The following is an 18,655-nucleotide window of genomic DNA, read 5'->3' on the forward strand; positions in this document are numbered from 1 at the left end:
GTCCCCTGGGCCCACTTTTCTTCCTCTATACTTTGTCTCTGTGTCTTATTTCTTTTATCAGTCTCTTGTCTCCACCTTGTGAGAAATACCCACAGGTGTGGAGGGGCAGACCCCCTTCAGGTCCCAGGTTGTTATACTTTGTAGTGGGTTTCAATTCCATCCCTACCAGCAGAGTTATGGAAACAAACCATTGCATATTTCCAAGGGAATCATGGACCATTATGCCCTCTTCATCTTACAAAATAATTTTATTTGTGGGGGCTGGGCACGGTGGCCCACACCTGTAACCTCAGCACTTTGGGAGGCCAAGGCGGGTAGACCACTTGAGGCCAGGAGTTAAAGACCAGCCTGGCCAACATGGTGAAACCTTGTCTCTAGTAAAAAAATAAGAAAATGAACCAGATGTAGTGGTGCGCGGCTGTAGTCCCGGCTACTCAGGAGGCTGAGGTTTGAGAATCACTTGAACCTGGGAGGCAGAGGCTGCAGTGAGCCAACATCGCGCCACTGCACTCCAGCCTGGGTGACAGAGCTAGACTATGTCTCAAAAACCCCAAAATACAAACTTTTACTTGTGGGGATGCCAGAGAGGGGCTGATGGTAGGGAAAACTCAGGTGGGGGTGGCCATGGGCATGTGTCTGTGCAGTATAAAGAATGATATATACTTAGAGAGCGAGTTTGTCCGATGGGCTCAGGCAGCTGCCCTGGGCTTTCCCTGAGCTTGGATATCGCTTTTCAGAAGGGGGTGGACCTTTTTATGTCCGGACCTCAGCATGGATACCTATTTGTCCCCTTACTGTTTATTGCTGATGGCAATTGACCAGGGAGCCCATGAAGAGACAAAGGCACCAGCAGACACAGTTTCAACTGTGCTGGGGACCTTGGGAGGAGGATGGGCAAGGATGGGTGTGTGGGAGAGGTGGATTGCGGTACCTCAGTCAGAAGGGCAGCCTTATTAACCATCAACGTGTTCACACTGGAGAAAGGCCTTATGAGTGTGGAGAATGTGGAAAATCTTTTGGTCAAAAGAATAACCTCATTCAACATCAGTGAGGTCACACCGGAGAAAGGCCTTATGAGTGCAGGGAGTGTGGGAAATCATTTAGATACAGATCCCACCTCACTGAACACCAGAGACTTCACACTGGGGAAAGACCTTACAATTGTAGGGAATGTGGGAAATAATAATAATAATAATTATATATATATATAATATAATAATTATAATAATAATTATTATTATTATTATTACTTTTTGAGACGGAGTCTCGCTCTGTCGCCCAGGCTGGAGCGCAGTGGCGCAATCTCGGCTCACTGCAAACTCTGCCCCCCAGGTTCATGCCATTCTCCTGCCTCAGCCTCCCGAGGGGTTGGGACTACAGGCGCCCGCCACCATGCCCGGCTAGTTTTTTGTATTTTTAGTAGAGACGGGGTTTCACCGTGTTAGCCAGGATGGTCTCGATCTCCTGACCTTGTGATCTGCCCGCCTCGGCCTCCCAAAGTGCTGGAATTACAGGCATGAGCCAGCGCACCTGGCTCTCCTTGGTCTTAAGAGACTTCGCTTTGAGACGGAGTCTCGTTCTGTCACCCAGGCTGGATTGCAGTGGTGCAATCTTGGCTCACTGCAACTTGGGCCTTCCGGGTTCAAACGATTCTCCTGCCTCAGCCTCCCCAGTAGCTGGTATTACAGGCCTGCACCACCATGCCCAACTAATTTTTGTATTTTTAGTAGAGACGGGGTTTCACCATGTTGGCTAGGATAGTCTGGAGCTCTTAACCTCGTGATCCTCTCACCTCAGCCCAGAGTGCTGGGGTTGGAGGTGTGAGCCACTGTGCCCCGACTTTTTTTTTTGGCTGGCTGCGGTGGCTCACACCTGTAATCCCAGAACTTTGGGAGGCGGAAGCGGGCAGATCACAAGGTCAGGACCTTACAATTGTAAGGTCTTTCCCCATTGTGAAGTCCCGGATGTTCAGTGAGGTGTGATCTGTATCTAAATGATTTCCCACACTCCCTGCACTCATAAGGCCTTTCTCCGGTGTGACCTCACTGATGTTGAATTGTGATTTACGTTTGGTAAAGGAGTAGCTAGATTTTGTAATGTGGTCGGTAAGGACATGCAAGAGGGTTTCAGGTATGACGCTGGGGTTTTTTTTGTTTTTTGTTTTTTTCAGATGGAGTCTCCCTCTGTCACCAGGCTGGAGTACAGTGGCGCGATCTCTGCTTACTGTAACCTGTGCCTCCTGGGTTCAAACACTTCTCCTGCCTCAGCCTCCTGGGTAGCGAGGACTACAGGCATATGCCATCACGCCTGGCTAATTTTTGTAATTTTAGTAGAGATGGGGTTTCACTATATTGGTCAGGCTGGTCTTGAACTCCTGACCTCAGGTGATCCACCCACCTCATCCTTCCACAGTGCTGGGATTACAGGCTTGAGCCACTGTGCCCGACGACCCTAGGGTTTTTGGTCTTAGCAACAGCAGTGATAGAAGCTGTATCAGCTGAGATGAGCAAGTTGAGATTAGGCATAATATTCTTTGCGGATATAAGGAGGGTTGTTTTCACCATGCTAAGAGTCTGAGATGCTTATTCACATAGGTTGGGATATCTGGGAAATAATTGATATTGGAGACATCCGGTATATGATAGCTAATGTGTGGGCTAAGGTGAGTTAGCCACGGGTCTCGTTTTGGAGGGCACACTTCAGAATAAGGTAGTAAATGTTTCAGGGGGCCAGAAAGGAATGGTTGGAGGATGAGGACTGGATGTTTTGCCTGGGTCCTTGGGTGACATGATTGTCATTCATAACCTGTGTTATGCATTCACACAGGAGAGGGAGGTAAGTGACAATGTCGGGTGTATCAGACGGCATAGCTCGTCATGGTGCGGACTTCCATGGAGATAATAGACATGAGATGCAGGCAGAAGTACAGGAGGAATTGAGGGAAAGGTCATCATTGTCGAGGGATTGGCAAGTGAAGCACAGAAGTGGAATAGGGTCACGAATAGCTGAAGCCACACATGGTTCTGTGTTGCTGTGGAACCGTGCAAGGAGGCCTTCGTAGAATTACTTGAGACCACCACTCCTTTTAGGATCCAATAGAATTGCAATTCTGTGGTAATAGTGGATTGGTTTGAATGGGTCATACACACTCTGGATAGTGTCAACCATGATGTGGTGTAAGGCCAAAAATGAAGGCCCAATGTGATTTGCCACCTGCATGCCTGGTGATATTGGTACGACCACAAATGACCTGAGTGCAAGTTTCTTTCCCACTTAACTCTCTTTTTTTGTTTGTTTGTTTTTTGTTTTTTTTTTTTTTTTTTTTTTTTAGACGGAGTCTCGCTCTGTTGCCCAGGCTGGAGTGCAGTGGCGCGATCTCGGCTCACTGCAAGCTCCACCTCCCGGGTTCACGCCATTCTCCTGCCTCAGCCTCCCGAGTAGCTGGGACTACAGGTGCCCACAACCGCGCCCGGCTAATTTTTTGTATTTTTAGTAGAGACGGGGTTTCACCGTGGTCTCGATCTCCTGACCTTGTGATCCGCCCGCCTCGGCCTCCCAAAGTGCTGGGATTACAGGCGTGAGCCACCGTGCCCGGCCAACTCTCTTTTTATATATTTAAAATTTTTTCTCTCATGTAGGTATTAGAAACAGGGTCTTGCCATGTTGTCCAGGCTATTCTTGAACTCCTGGGATCAAACAGTCCTTCCACTTCGGCCTCCCACAGTGCTGGCATAGCAGGTATGAGACACCATGACTGACCACTTCACTGTCTTAAGTAATCTATCTGAACGGGCGCAGTGGCTCCTGTGTATACCTATAATCCCAGCACTTTAGGGGGCCGAGACGGGTGGATCATTTGACGTTAGGAGCTTGAAACTAGCCTGCCCGATATGGTGAAACGCCATCTATACTAAAAATACAAAAATTAAACAGGCGTGGTGGTACACACCTGTAATCCCAGCTACTCAGGAGCTGAGGCAGGAGAATTGCTTGAACCCAGGAGGCAGAGGTTGCAGTGGGCCGAGATTGCACCACTGCATTCCAGCCTGGGTGACAGAGTGAGACTCTGTCTCAAGAAAACCAAAGTAATGTATCCTAGCCTCTGAAACCTTTCCATCAATGGGACCAGGCAAAGTTCCTGTTATACTTTGTAGTGAGTTTCAATTCCATTTCTATATCCAGAGTTATTCAAATAAGTCAGTGGCATCCTCCTGAGGGAATCAGGCTGTTAAACTCTTCATCTTTACAAAGCTTCCATGCTGTGGTTGCTCTCTCTTATCCACAATGCAACCCCCATGTGACTCTCTGTAGTGAGTGGTGTCCCTCTTATCAGGCTGTTAATATATCTGATGTTTTTATTATTATTATTATTATTTTTGAGACAGTGTATTGCCCTTGTTGCCCAGGCTGGAGTGCAATGGTATGATCTTGGATCACTGCAACCTCCACCTTACAGGTTCAAGCAATTCTCCTGCCTCAGCCTTCCGAGTAGCTGGGATCACAGGCGCCCACCACCATGCTCAGCTAGTTTTGTTTTGTTTTGTTTTGTTGTTTTAGTATTATTTTTTGAGACGGAGTCTCACTCTGTCGCCCAGGCTGGAGTGCAGTAGTGTGATTTCGGCTCACAGCAAGCTCCGCCTCCCAGGTCCACACCGTTCTCCTGCCTCAGCCTCCTGAGTAGCTGGGACTACAGGGACCCGCCACCACGCCCAGCTAATTTTTTGTATTTTTAGTAGAGACAGGGTTTCACCATGTTAGGCAGGATGGTCTCCATCTCTTGACCTCGTGATCCGCCCGCCTCGGCCTCCCAAAGCGCTGGGATTACAGGTGAGAGCCACTGTGACTGGCCTAGTTTTTTGTATTTTTAGTAGAGACACGGTTTCAGTATGTTGGCCAGGCTGCTCTCAAACTCCTGACCTCAGGCGATCCACGTGGCTCAGCCTCCCAACGCTCTGGAATGACAGGTGTGAGCCACTGCGCCTGGCTCCATACATTTGATTTGGAAACTGATCTTGATGACATCTGTAGAATATCAGATGTCATTTCTTTTACCAACATTGTAACACTAGGGGGAGATTTCAACCAACACTAGTAGAAGACAAAGGAGGGAATTAAGATTTTTTTTTTTTTTTTTTTTTTTTTTTTGAGACGGAGTCTCGCTCTGTCGCCCAGGCTGGAGTGCAGTGACCTGATCTTAGCTCACTGCAAGCTCCGCCTCCCGGGTTCACGCCGTTCTCCTGTCTCAGCCTCCCAAGTAGCTGGGACTACAGGCGCCCGCCACCTCGCCCGGCTAGTTTTTTGTATTTTTTAGTAGAGACAGGGTTTCATCGTAGTAGCCAGGATGGTCTCGATCTCCTGACCTCGTGATCCGCCCGTCTCGGCCTCCCAAAGTGCCGGGATTACAGGCTTGAGCCACCGCGCCCGGCGGAATTAAGATATTTTAAGTTGGCCGGGCATTGTGCCTCACTCCTGTAGTCCCAGCACTTTTGGAAGCTGAGGTGGGTGGATCACAAAGTCAGGATTTCGAGACCAGCCTGGGTAACATGATGAAATCCTATCTCTACTAAAAATACAAGAATTAGCCGCATGTGGTGGTGCACGCCTGTAATCCCAGCTGTTCAGGAGGCTGAGGCAGGAGAATCCTCAGGAGAACCCAGGAGGCAGAGGTTGCTGTGAGCCTAGATCGTGCCGTTGCACTCCCACCTGGGCAACAGAGCAAGACTCCATCTCAAAAAAAAAGAAAAGAAAAGAAAAAAAAAGGCCGGGTGCGGTGGCTCATGCCTGTAATCCCAGCACTTTGGGAGGCCGAGACGGGCGGATCACGAGGTCAGGAGATCGAGACCATCCTGGCTAACACGGTGAAACCCCGTCTCTACTAAAAATACAAAAAATTAACTGGGCGTGGTGGGCGCCTATAGTCCCAGCTACTTGGGAGGCTGAGGCAGGAGAATGGCTGAACCTGGGAGGCGGAGCTTGCAGTGAGCCGAGATCACGCCACCGCACTCCAGCCTGGGCGACAGAGTGAGACTCCGTCTCAAAAAACAAACAAAAACAAAAAACAAAAAAAAAAGATACTTTAAATTGTGTCCGGGCGCAGTGGCTCACGCCTGTGATCCCAGTACTTTGGGAGGCTGAGGCAGATGGATCACGAGGTTAAGACATCAAGACCATCCTGGCCAACATGATGAAACCTCGTCTCTACTAAAAATACAAAAATTAGCCAGAAGTGATGGCGAGCACCTATGTAGTCCCAGCTACTTAGGAGGCTGAGGCAGAAGAATCGCTGGAACCCAGGAGGCAGAGGTTGCAGTGAGCCAAGATCGTGCCACTGCACTCCAGCCTGGCGGCAGAGCGAGACTCCGTCTCAAACAAAGAAGCAAAAAAAGATACTTTAAGTTGTTTAAAGGCCAGAGAGAGGCCAGTGGTGTGTGGCAGTGAGCTGGGGATGGACTCAGAGAGGGTATGTCTGATGTGCTGAAGGTGCCACTTTGGGCTCTCCGTGACCTTGGCCATACTGGGGGAAGTGCCTGTCAGGAGGGGGTGGACGCTTACGTCACAGCCACTGCACAGATACCTATCTGTTCAACTAATTATTGTTGGTGGCTGTACCCCATGACCAGTGGGCGTAGTTTCTCCTATGTTTGAGGACCTTGAGGAGGACGTGCAAGAGTAGATGTGTGGGAGAGAGGGATTGTGGTACCTCAGCATAGGGGCCGTTTGTAGTTCCATCTGTCAACATCATAACAGGGCACAGTGACTTTTGAAGACGTGGCTGTGAAATTTACCCGGGAGGAATGGAATCTCCTTAGTGAGGCTCAGAGATGCCTGTACCGTGATGTGACCCTGGAGAACCTGGCACTTATATCCTCCCTGGGTAAGTTGCTCACAATTACCCTGTGACCCGAGCTAGTCTCTGCTTTCCCCCCTCTTTCCCCATTGGCAAGACTTTCTCATGTCAGGAGCATGGACACAGCTTCCTGCTTCAGTTCTGTGGGTAGGTTCTTGGTTGGTAGAACTGAGGTGTCCATACTGCCCTGCTCCTTTCTTGGAGCAGCCAAGAAAGGGATTCTGACTATGAATCCCTCCCTGCTTTACTGCAGGCTCCCAGGGAGGGATTCATAGTCAGAAGCCCACCTTGTTAGTCCTGTGGATGTTTGGGTGTCCTTGTCCAGATTTCAGGTTCCTGTGTACCCAGAGTCTACTTCCTTTCTCTAGCTGCTATTTTCTTATGCCTTCCTGTGGTGGGAATTGCCTTCACAGACTACATCACTGCCTACATAGACCAGAGGCTGTTCTTGTAAGACCTTCTTTAGAAATTCTCCTTGCAATACTCAGTTTTTTTCTCTTGTGGGCTTTCATGGGCTGAATTGTTCTGAGACAATGCTGGCTGTTCCCTTGTTCTGTCTTTCCCTTAGTTTGTACGTTATTCATTTCCCATGTATTTGATCATCATTGTGGTGGGATGCACAGTCCTCCATGCTGCAGAAGATGCAAATGAATTCAGCCTCAGCATAATGGGCTCAGAAGGAATGAGTCCCTCAGGACTGGCACCCTGGGCTGGGGACGGTGGTTCACGCCTGTAATCCCAGCACTTTGGGAGGCCCAGGCAGGTGGATCATGAGGTCAGGAGTTCAAGACCAGCCTGGCCAAGATGGTGAAACCCTGTCTCTACTAAAAGTACAAAAATTAGTCGAGCGTGATGGCACGTGCCTGTAATCCCAGCTACTTGGGAGGCTGAGGCAGAGAATTGCTTGAACCAGGGATGCAGAGGTTGTGGTGAGCCCAGATAGCATCACTGCACTCCAGCCTGGGTGACAGAGCGAGACTCCGTCTCAAAAAAAAAAAAAGTGTTATCCTGGAGGAGGTCATGGAGTCAGGGCTTTATTGAAAGCATACCAGCAATGTATTCTATTTTAGTAGTATTTCTGTGGCAAGAGAAGTAGGCACACATAATTCGTCTTTTCTTCCTCATTCTTGAGAGCATCACACTTGTCACTTGTCTACCTTATCACTTCTACTCTTTTTTTAATGCTTGACCTACTTGTACATGAACTCGTACCCTAATATCCATTCTCCTGTCTAATCTTCACATCTCTGGACCCCAAATCTCATCTGTTTTACTTAAGTCGCCATGTACAGTGTTCTCCAGTATTCACATAGAGATTTGTGTTAGCAAATATATATACTTTGTTACAAACTGTCCTCCAGCAGTAGCTGCTGTGTTGTGCTCGTTTTCCTTGGCCTGGACAAATCCCTCTCTATAGCACTCACATGTCATGAGGACGTAAAGTTCTGCAGATGAGTGGTTTGCAGATGCAGGAATTGTAGACCCTGCCTTTACTCCCTGTGTTACATACCTGGTTGTGTCCTTTACGTCATGAGGCCTCCTACATTCTGTGACCTTTAGAGTCCAGTAATAATAAATAGCACCATGTTCCACCTGAAGCCAACGTTCTGTTCCTCCAAGTATTTCCTTGGAGTAATTCCTCAGTTTGTCAGATACACTTGTGGGTGGTCTGTGCCTTCCCAGCAGAGTTAACATGCACTTCACCAGCATTTTCTTGCTTTCAGGTTGTTGGTGTGGAGTGGAAGATGAGGCACCTTCTAAGCAGAGTATTTATATACAAAGAGAGACTCAGGTCAGGATTCCTATGGCAGGTGTGTCTCTTAAGAAGGTCCACCCCTGTGAGATGTGTGGCCCTATCTTAGGAGACATTCTGCACGTGGGAGATCATCAGGGAACATATCCCAAGCAGAAACTGCACAGCTGTGAGGCCTGGGGGAACAAATTGTATGACAGTGGAAACTTTCATCAACACCACAATGAGTACATTGGAGAGAAACCCTTCAGAGGCAGTGTTGAGGAAGCGTTGTTTGTGAAGAGGTATAAGTTCCATGTGTCAGGGGAGTCATCTGTCTTCAGTCAGAGTGGGAAGGACTTTTTGCCCATTTCAGTATTGCTTCAACAGGAGGCCATTCACACTGGGGAGAAGTCAAACAGTAAAACCGAGTTTGTGTCTCCCTTATGTGGGAAATCCTTTAGCAAATATGATAGCTTCAGTAATCATCAGAAAGTTCACACTGAAAAAAAACATTATGAGTGTGGAGAATGTGGGAAATCCTTTAGCAAATATGTTAGTTTCAGTAATCATCAGAGTGTTCACACTAGAAAAAGACCTTATGAATGTGGAGAATGTGGGCAATCCTTTAGCAAATATGATAGCTTCAGTAATCATCAGAGAGTTCACACTGAAGAAAAACATTATGAGTGTGTAGAATGTGGGAAATCCTTTAGCAAATATGTTAGCTTCAATAATCATCAGAGAGTTCGCACTAGAAAAAGACCTTATGAATGTAGAGAATGTGGGAAATCCTTTAGCAAATATGATAGCTTCAGTAATCATCAGAGAGTTCACGCTGAAAAACATTATGAATGTGGAGAATGTGGGAAGTCCTTTAGCAAATGTATTAGCTTCAGTAATCAGAGAGTTCACACTGGAATAAGACTTTATGAATGTGGAGAATGTGGGAAATCTTTTAGTTGAAAGAGCAGACTCATTCAACATCAGCGATTTCACACTGGAGAAAAACCTTATGGGTGTGAATAATGTGGGAAATACTTTAGCTTAGAAGTATATCTTAGACGTCATCAACCAGTTCACGCTGAAGAAAGACATTTTGAGTGTGGAGAATGTTTGAAATCTCTTAGTTCAAACCAGAACCTTAGGAACCATCAACGCCTTCACACTGGAGAGAGACCTTACGAGTGTGGAGAATGTGAGAAATCTTTTAGTCAGAAGCGCAGCCTTGCTTACCATCAGCGCATTCACGCTGAAGTAAGACCTTACCAGTGTGGAGAATGTGGGAAATCTTATATTTCAAAGGGGCACCTCAGGAGCCATCAGCGCATTCACACTGGAGAAAGACCTTATGAGTGTGGAGAATGTGGGAAATCTTACAATGAAAAAGGGCACCTTAGGAGTCATCAGCGAGTTCACCGAAAGACCTTGTAAGTGTGGGAATGTGGGAGGTGTTTTAATCACAAGAGTAACCTCATTCAACACAAGCTTGGTCATATTAGAAAAAGGCCTTCTGTGTGTAGGGAATATGGAACATTATTTAAGAGGAAGTCTCACCTCCTTGCACACCAGAGAATTCACGGTGGAGAAAAGCCCTATGCGTGTGAGGCTTGTCAGAAATTTTTTAGGCACAAGTACCAACTCATTGCACACCAGAGGGTTCACACTGGAGAAAGGCCTTATGAATGCAATGATTGCGGGAAGTCATTTACCCACAGCTCTACATTCCATGTTCATAAGAGAGTTCACACTGGTCAGAAGCCTTATGAGTGCAGTGAATGTGGGAAATCTTTTGCTGAAAGCTCCAGTCTCACTAAACACAGGAGAGTTCACACTGGAGAAAAGCCTTACGGGTGTAGTGAATGTGAAAAAAAATTTAGAAAAAGCTCTTCACTTCGTTACCATCAGAGAGTTCATGAAAGAAAGGCCTTGTGAGTGCAGTGAGTCCAGTCTCAGTAAATACAGGAGAGCACACACCTGAGTAAGATCCTGTGATTGCAGCAAATGTGGAAAATGTTTACCCGAAGGTCTGCTCTCCTTGGACGTTGGAGAGTTCACACTAGAGAAGAGTCCTTACAAGTAAAATAAATTCAGCAGTTTTGTAGCCACACCTCTGTATTCCTTCAGGATTATATTTAACACTGAATGAAGGCCTTACTAGTGTGACAAATATAGGACATTTATCCAGAAGTCTGGCTTCATAACTCACAGGAGAGCTGTCACTATGGAAATGCCTTTTGAGTGTAATGTTTGCAAAAAAGCATTGTGCCTTCTCATTGGATCCTAAAACACTGAGATGAGAAAAACACTGTAGATGTATAGGGAATGTTATTTTTTCATTTTTTTGGAGAGGGTCTCACTCCATCACCCATGCTGGAGTGCAGTGCTGCAATCATAGCTCACTGCATCCTCCGCCCCCTAGGCTCAAGTGATCCTCCAATCTTAGTCTCCATGTAGCTGGGTCCACAGGCGTGCACCACCATGCCTGGCTATTTTCTTGTATTAGTAGAGATGGGGTTTTACCGTGTTTCCCAGGCCAGAATTGAACTCCTGAGGTCAAGCAATCTGTACACCTCCGCTTCCCAAAGTGCTGAGATTCTAGGTTTGAGCCAGTGCTCTGCCAATTATGCTTTTCTGTGTAACATGAGAGGAGATCCTTTGAGGGTGCCATGTGCCCAGATTGAAAAAACTCCAGGCATGTGGCATCTGTACTATATTTTTTAGTATGCCCTGTTACCTTGCTAGATTTATGTGACTGCCACTTCTCTGGCAAAAGCCATTACACCTCAGCTACTTGGTAGGTGCCCACATTGCATCATTCACCTATTTCGTATTCTGGAAGTACCCATTCACGAGGAATTGTATTGTATCCCATTCACGAGGAATTTTTAAGTTTTTTTGTTTGTTTGTTTGTTTTTGAGACAAAGTCTCACTGTCACCCAGGCTGGAGTGCAGTGGTGTGATCCCGGCTCACTGCAACCTCTGCCTCCCAGGTTCAAGTGATTCTCCTGTCTCAGCGTCCTGAGTAACTGGGATTACAGGCACCCACCACCACGCCCAGCTAATTTTTGTATTTTTAGTAGAGACGGGGTTTCACTATGTTGGTTAGGCTGATCTTGAACTCCTAACCTCGCCATCTGTCCACCTCCGCCTCCCAAAGTGCTGGGATTACAGGTGTGAGTCACTGCTCCCAGCCTTTTTTTCAAAGTTTTTAAATTTATATTTTTTGTAGAGACAGGGTTTTGCTGTGTTGCACAGGCTGGTCTCAAACTGCTGATCTTGAGTGATCCTTCTGCCTGGCTTCCCAAAGTGTTGGTATTATAGGCATGGTGTGAGTCAGCATGCTGGGGCTTTTTTATTTCTTTAATTTTTAATTCCTGATCTAGTCACAGAAGGATTTGTTGAGTAGCCTCAGCACTTCTTGCTTTTTCATTTCTTTCTGTTAAGTTACACCACGGACCTTCCCCATTTTTGTCCCATAGGACTCTTGTACTGACTTGAAAAGATAGACTATTTCGGTTGAGCACGGTAGCTCATGCCCATAATCCCAGCACTTTGGGAGGCCAAGGTGGGTGGATCACAAGGTCAGGAGTTCGAGACCAGCCTGGGCAATATGGGAAAACCCTGTCTCTTCGAAAAATACAAAAATTAACCAGGCATTGTGGCACACCTGTAGTCCCAGCTACTCAGGAGACTGAGGCAGGAGAATTGCTTGAACCCTGGGAGGTGGAGGTTGAAGCGAGCCGAGATCACGCCACTGCACTCTGGCCTGGGTCCTGCTACCTTGAAGGACAGCATAGCTAAACTATGTGGCTCAGGGGACTGCATGAATGCAGAATGTAGCTTTCTCCACTTGTGGCCTTTTTGCATAGCTGCCCAAGGCCTCCAAAGGACGACTTCAGGGCTTTGTGGTCTTTTATCTGTAGCATGGATACTACAGATTGTGGGTTCATAGGTCAGCTGGGTACAGGACAGTTTTTATATAACAACCTCTGGTGGTTTTTTTATTTTAATGTCAATACCACACTGAAAGATTGGTGATTTTTTTTTAACACGACAAAATTTTATCTTATGAGGTATATTGCATTGTGCTCAATACTGTTGAAGGAACTCTGTTCAGCAGATCTTACAAGGCACACATGTGCCCTGATATCCAGAAATCTATAGGGCAACATCACAGGTTGTAAGGTTACAGGGTGAAATTATAATTTTATGGTTACTTAGTTACTGCATTTATAGTCAGCAGAGGGGACAGCAACAAAGTTTTTGAAATGCACCTTTTTTTTTTTTTGAGATACAGTCTCACTCTGTCACCCAGACTGGAGTGCAGTTCCGCAATCTTGGCTCACTGCAACCTCTGCCTTCTGGGTTCAAGCGATTCTCTCACCTTAGTCACCCAAGTAGCTAGAATGACAGGTGCGTGCCACCACACCCAGCTAATGTTTTGTATTTTTAGTAGAGATGAGTTTCACCATGTTACACAGGCTGGTCTCAAATTCAACTATTGAGCTCAGGTGATCTGCTCACCTCTGCCTTCCAAAGTGCTGGGATTACAGGTGTGGGCCACTGTGTTCGGCTGAAATGTATGGCTTTTAAAGGAGTGTCCACAGTTATGCAGTCACTATGTCTGTGATGGATAAGCAGATACAGAAATTCTCTCAGGACTTCCATAATGATGAATGTTGGTAGCTAAGCTTTGATCAGAGGAAATAATCTAAAGGTTTTGTGGATTCATGTGACCTTTTGGGCTGGTCACCTTAAAGTAACTCTTGTATTAACAGGAGGAACAGGATAGGGAAAAAGAACTCAGTTCAGTGATGTAGCTTTGTGACCAGCCTGATCCAGTTTAATCAGGTAGAAATAACCTTCTTGTTACATCAATATTTGCTTCTATGGAGGCTAGTTTCCCCACTTAGGGCATGAGAAGAATTGGTAGCGTCAATATAGAATTGCCAAACCTGTCACCAAAAATAGTGGCAAATCTGTATTTTTCTCTTATATGATAAAAGCTGTAATAAGGTATAGGCCGAGCGTCATGGCTCATGCCTGTATTCCCAGCACTATGGGAGGCTGAGGGAGACAGATTCCTTGAGCCCAGGAAGTTGAGACCAGCATGGGGAACATGGCAAAACCTTGTCTCTAGGAAAAATAGCCAGGCATGGTGTCATGTACCTTAGTCCTAGCTACATGGGAGGATTGCTTGAGCCTGGGAGGCAGAGGTTACAGTGAACCAAGATTCCAATGCTGCAGTTCAGCCTGGGCAACAGAGTGAGACCTTGTCTCAAAAATAAAGATATAAATGACATCCAATAAAATATGCATATTTGAGTTGTAGGATAAGTCTTGAATTTTCTTATAATCCCATGAAACTATCATCAGAGTCACAATAATGAATTTATCTAATCTATCACCTTTGTATTTACCTGGAGCCTTTATAAAGTTTTTCTCTCTGCTTTCCAAACAACCATTGATTTACTTTGCTATATAATAGAGAACTTTCCATTTTCTGGAATTTTCTGACTGATGTAATAAAGTGTTTCCTCTTATATTCCCTGGGTGCTCTCCTGCATCATGCTTATTTTGATGTCAATGTAGATATATGAGTTGTTCATTTGTTTTATATTGCTGAGAAGTATAGTCTGCCATGAAATGTCATTGTATATTCATTCATTCATTCATCCATTTATGGATATTTGAGTTGCTGCTTACTTTTTTTTTTTTTTTTTAAAGACTCTGTTGACCAGATTGGAGTGCAGTGGTGTGATTTTGGCTGATTGCAACCTCCACCTCCCAGGTTCAAGCAATTCTCCCACCTCAGCCTCCCACGTAGCTGGGATTACATGTGTGAGCCACCATGCCCGGCTGTTTTTTGAATTTTTAGTAGAGATGGGGTTTCACCGTGTTAGGTTCATCTCAAACTCCTGGCCTCAAGTGATCTGCCTGCCTTGGCCTCCCAAAGTACTGGGATTACAGGCCTAAACTATGAGCCACCGCATCTGTAATTGATTCTGAGGCTAGGCGCGGTGGCTCACACATGTAATCCCAGCACTTTGGGAGGCCCAGGTGGGCGGTTCACTTGAGGTCAGGAGTTTGAGACCAACCTGGCCAACATGGTGAATCCCCATCTGTACTAAAAATACAAAACTTAGCCAGGGGTGATGGCACATGCTTTTAATCCCAGCTACTCACTCTGGAGGCTGAGACAGGAGAATCACTTGAACCTGGGAGGCAGAGGTTACAGTGAACTGAGATCACACCACTGCACTCCAGCCTGGGCAACACAGTGAGACCCTGTTTCAAAAAATAAAAATAAAATAAAAACATTTATTCTGAGATAATCCCAGTTCCCAATGTGAAACTATTCCTGCAATCACTGGAAAATAATAACCACTTTCTTGTAAGTAGATGAAATTTTGGAGCTCAGATGCTGTGTTTATGTTGTCATTCAGATGGCCTTTTTTTACCTGTGCAGTAATTGTGAAAGTTGTAGCCGCTGATGTGTACCACAGTGGCATTGGTTAAGTTGCTCTTCCTTTGAGACAGATGTCAATGTGATAAGGAAATTGAGTACACCTTAGCATGTGGATTAAGAAACATATTGACATAGTGATCCTCATAGTGACATAGATCATCAGGACTTGTTTTCTAAGCACTGGTCATGACCCTGCTCATGATGAAACAGGATCTGCTGAAAGCAGGATGCAATAAAGAAACCAGCTGAAAGCAGTAAAACTACGATGGCAATGAACATGAACTCTAGTTACCCTCATTGCTCATTATATGCTCATTCTAATGAATTAGCATGCTAAAAGACAATCCCACCAGCACCATGACAGTTTACAAATGCTATGGCAATGCCCAGAAGCTACCTCATGTAATTTAAAAGAGAAGGAACCCCTGGTTCTGGGAACTACCCCCCCCCCCCCCGCCTTTTTCTAGAAAATTCATGAATAACCCACCTCTTATTTAGCACATAATTAACGAGTAGCTGTAAATATAGGTAGCCAACAATCCACGGGTGCTACTTTGCCTGTGGAGTAGCCCTGCTCTGTGGAGCAGCCATTTTCCTGTACTCTGTTGCTCTCATAAACTTGCTTTGCCTTCACTTTACACTGTTGGCTTGCTCTTGAATTATTTCCTTTATGAAGCCAAGAACCTTCCTGGATTGAGCCCCAATTCTGGGGCTTGCTAGCATCAGTAGAGCAATTATCTGTGGGAACCAGTGGCCAACTGCCAGCTTCACTACCTGCTTCAGGGTGTACCAACATCTGTCTATTTCCCTGTCATTAGATCTTTATTATTTTATTTATTTATTTATTTATTTATTTTTGAGAAGGATTCTAGCTCTGTCACCCAGGCTGGAGTGCAGTGGCGCGATCTCAACTCATTGCAACCTCAGCCTCCCGAGTTCAGGTGATACTTCTGCCTCAGCCTCTCGAGTAGCTGGGACTGCAGGTGCCTGCCACCACACTGGGCTAATTTTTGTATATTTAGTAGAGACGTGGTTTCACCATATTGGTCAGGCTGATCTTCAGCTCCTGACCTCGTGATCTGTCTGACTTCACCTCCCAAGGTGCTGAGATTACAGGCATAAGCCACCGTGACAGCAATTTATTTATTTACTTTTTATTATTTTTTGAGACAGAGTCTCGCTCTTGTTGCCCAGACTGGAGTGCAATGGCATGATGTCAGCTTACCGTGACCTCCATCTGCAGGGTTCAAGTGATTCTCCTACCTCAGCCTCCCGAGTAGCTAGTATTAGAGGCATGCACCACCACGCCTGGATCATTTTGTACTTTCAGTAGAGATGCGGTTTCTCCATGTTGGCCAGACTGGTCTCGAACTCCTGACCTCAGGTGGTCTGCCCGCCTTGGGCTCCCAAAGTGTTTGGATTACAAGCGTGAGCCAGTGTCTGGCCTTTATTTTTATTTTTTGTGGGTATATAGTAGTGTATGTATTTGAAGATTACATGAGATACTTTGATGTAGCCATGCCATACGTTATAATCACATAGGGTAAATAGGGTCTCCATCACCTCAACATTTATCCTTCATATTATAAACAATCCAATCCTCTTTTATTTTTAAATGTATGACTAAATTATTTTGACTATAGCCACTCTGTTATGGTAGCAAATATTAGGTCTTATTCATGTTTTCTCACTGTTTTTTGTAACATCCTGTCATTGTGTCTTATGGAGAATTTTCTTTTGTTCCCAACAAAACAATGAAACTGACAAAACTGACTATAATGATTCAGTCTACATGAATTTAAAGAGCAATCAATACTTAATATTCTCAGCTCTGGGTGCACACATTGTAAGTCTGAATGATGCCAATGATGATATGGCCACTTAGATAAGTAAAGTTTAGGAGCATCTCAAATAGTATTTTTATTCTCTGGGGGCAGGATGAGCTTTCTAGAGTCTGATGTGATACCTATTTGATGCTTTTACAAAGAATCAATAGCCTTCCTCCCTTGAGGTGTGAATAGGGCTTTCCAGCAGCCCTCAGAGTGTCACATGGTCTGCATTCTGCTTGGTCTTGGAGGATCCCACCATTGTTGACTGAGAGCTCTGGGAAATACTTTTCCCAGAAGGCACTAGTTGCAAGGCCCAGGATGAGGGCTTTCTGGGCATGCTTGTCAGGCCAGGGAGTACTCGGTTGGGACTGAGAAGGCACAAGAGGAGGAGTCATCTCTGCTCCCAAGTGGCAGGCCTGAGGCTCACAGGCACTGCGTGGAGTGATGCCTGCTCCACCCACAGTTGATGGCAGCAGCCACACTGAGGGACCTAGCTCAGGTAAATGCTGTGTATTACAGACTTCGCCCCAGGTAGACTAATACAGGTGGAGGAACCAACAGGTGCAAAGGCTTAGAGGTGCATCTGAGCCATGAACTTCTCAGAACCTATTAACCATGTTGTGTCATGATCATGTAAGTCCAGAAGCTTAAGACCAGCCTGGGCAACATAGTGAGACCCCGTCTCTCAAAAAGAGAAAAGCCCTAGTAAAACCTGAACATGAGCCAGAGTCACACCTGTCTTAGGGGTTGTGCCTTCAGTCTGAGTGTCCTGGGATGTATGGAGGGTTGTAAACAGAAAGAGGGTTATGTCCTTGGTAGGACTTTAACAGTTTCCAAAATCCTCTCAGAGAACAGACTGGAATGAGGATGATGAGGAGAATGAGGCACGGAGAAGTGCAGTCTTCATTCAAGGTCACAGATGGTAAGAAGGAGCATTGAGAATTGAAATCGGCTAATCAGTTAGCCCCAGGGCCCCTGGCTTTATGGTTGTGTAGGGATCAGCGGAGGTTTGATCAGCTGGAGCTGGTCACAGTTGCCTTCTTATTTTCATGGGATATGAAGACTGAAAATGCTTATGGTGCCAACACAGGGAAAGAGAAAGTGTCCCAGTCTCTCCCTGAACCTGACACTACCTGTGTGTTGTCTGAGATTATGGTGTCTTGAATGTTCACTTGATGTTTTCCCAGTTCTTGGGAGTGGGGAACCTGTGGATACACCAAGCTCAGAGTCCTGAGTGCCAGCCAAGGATTAATGGAAGTGTTCTTATTTCCAATGGAAACAGGTGTAGAAAGCTATTTTAGGAACCAGTCTGTGCAAATGCTTTGAGGTATGGCTGAGTTTGGACCTATGTACAGCAGGCATCCATTCTTTCTCATAGGAACAAAAAGCCAAGGGTCAAGATTCAGGCCTGTAATGTGGTTGCCTGAAAAGCTGAGTATCTGTTTTGGAGGTGCTGGGATGCTTGGACGGGGAAAGAGGTGGTCTAACCCAGATCTTCATTGGATCTATCTGGTTGCACACTGGAGAACAGACTCCTGGGTTAATGAGGAGGCAGTGAGCACGGGGGGAAATATACTGGCATAATTCAGATGAGTTGATGGACCAGGTGAGTGCCCTGCAGATGGGAGAAATGGAGGAATTCTATCCAACATGGTGAAACCTCGTCTATACTAAAAATACAAAAATTAGCTGGGCGTAGTGGCGGGTGCCTGTAATGCTAGCTACCTTGAGGGCTGCCGCAGGAGAATCACTTGAACCCGAGGGGCGGAGCTTGC

General features: G+C 45.9%; 2 protein-coding genes across 5 annotated transcripts in view; both read left to right on the top strand.

Moving 5' to 3' along the window:
• The window catches only part of ZNF586 (zinc finger protein 586), a 78,675-nt gene that overhangs the window by 48,444 nt on the left and 11,576 nt on the right, over positions 1 to 18,655 (top strand). The window lies entirely within an intron of this gene.
• On the top strand, positions 7,932 to 10,885 carry LOC123570393 (zinc finger protein 587B-like). The gene has a single exon (XM_074024978.1). The coding sequence runs from the start codon at positions 8,541 to 8,543 to the stop codon at positions 9,543 to 9,545; it is 1,005 nt and encodes a 334-aa protein (XP_073881079.1). The 5' UTR covers positions 7,932 to 8,540; the 3' UTR covers positions 9,546 to 10,885.

Source organism: Macaca fascicularis, chromosome 19 (assembly GCF_037993035.2).
Source record: "Macaca fascicularis isolate 582-1 chromosome 19, T2T-MFA8v1.1".
Taxonomy (NCBI): Eukaryota; Metazoa; Chordata; class Mammalia; order Primates; family Cercopithecidae; genus Macaca; species Macaca fascicularis.

Bases quoted from the DNA above. Each gene is read 5' to 3' on its own strand.
- LOC123570393 (XM_074024978.1), top strand. From the start codon at position 8,541: ATGCACTTCACCAGCATTTTCTTGCTTTCAGGTTGTTGGTGTGGAGTG.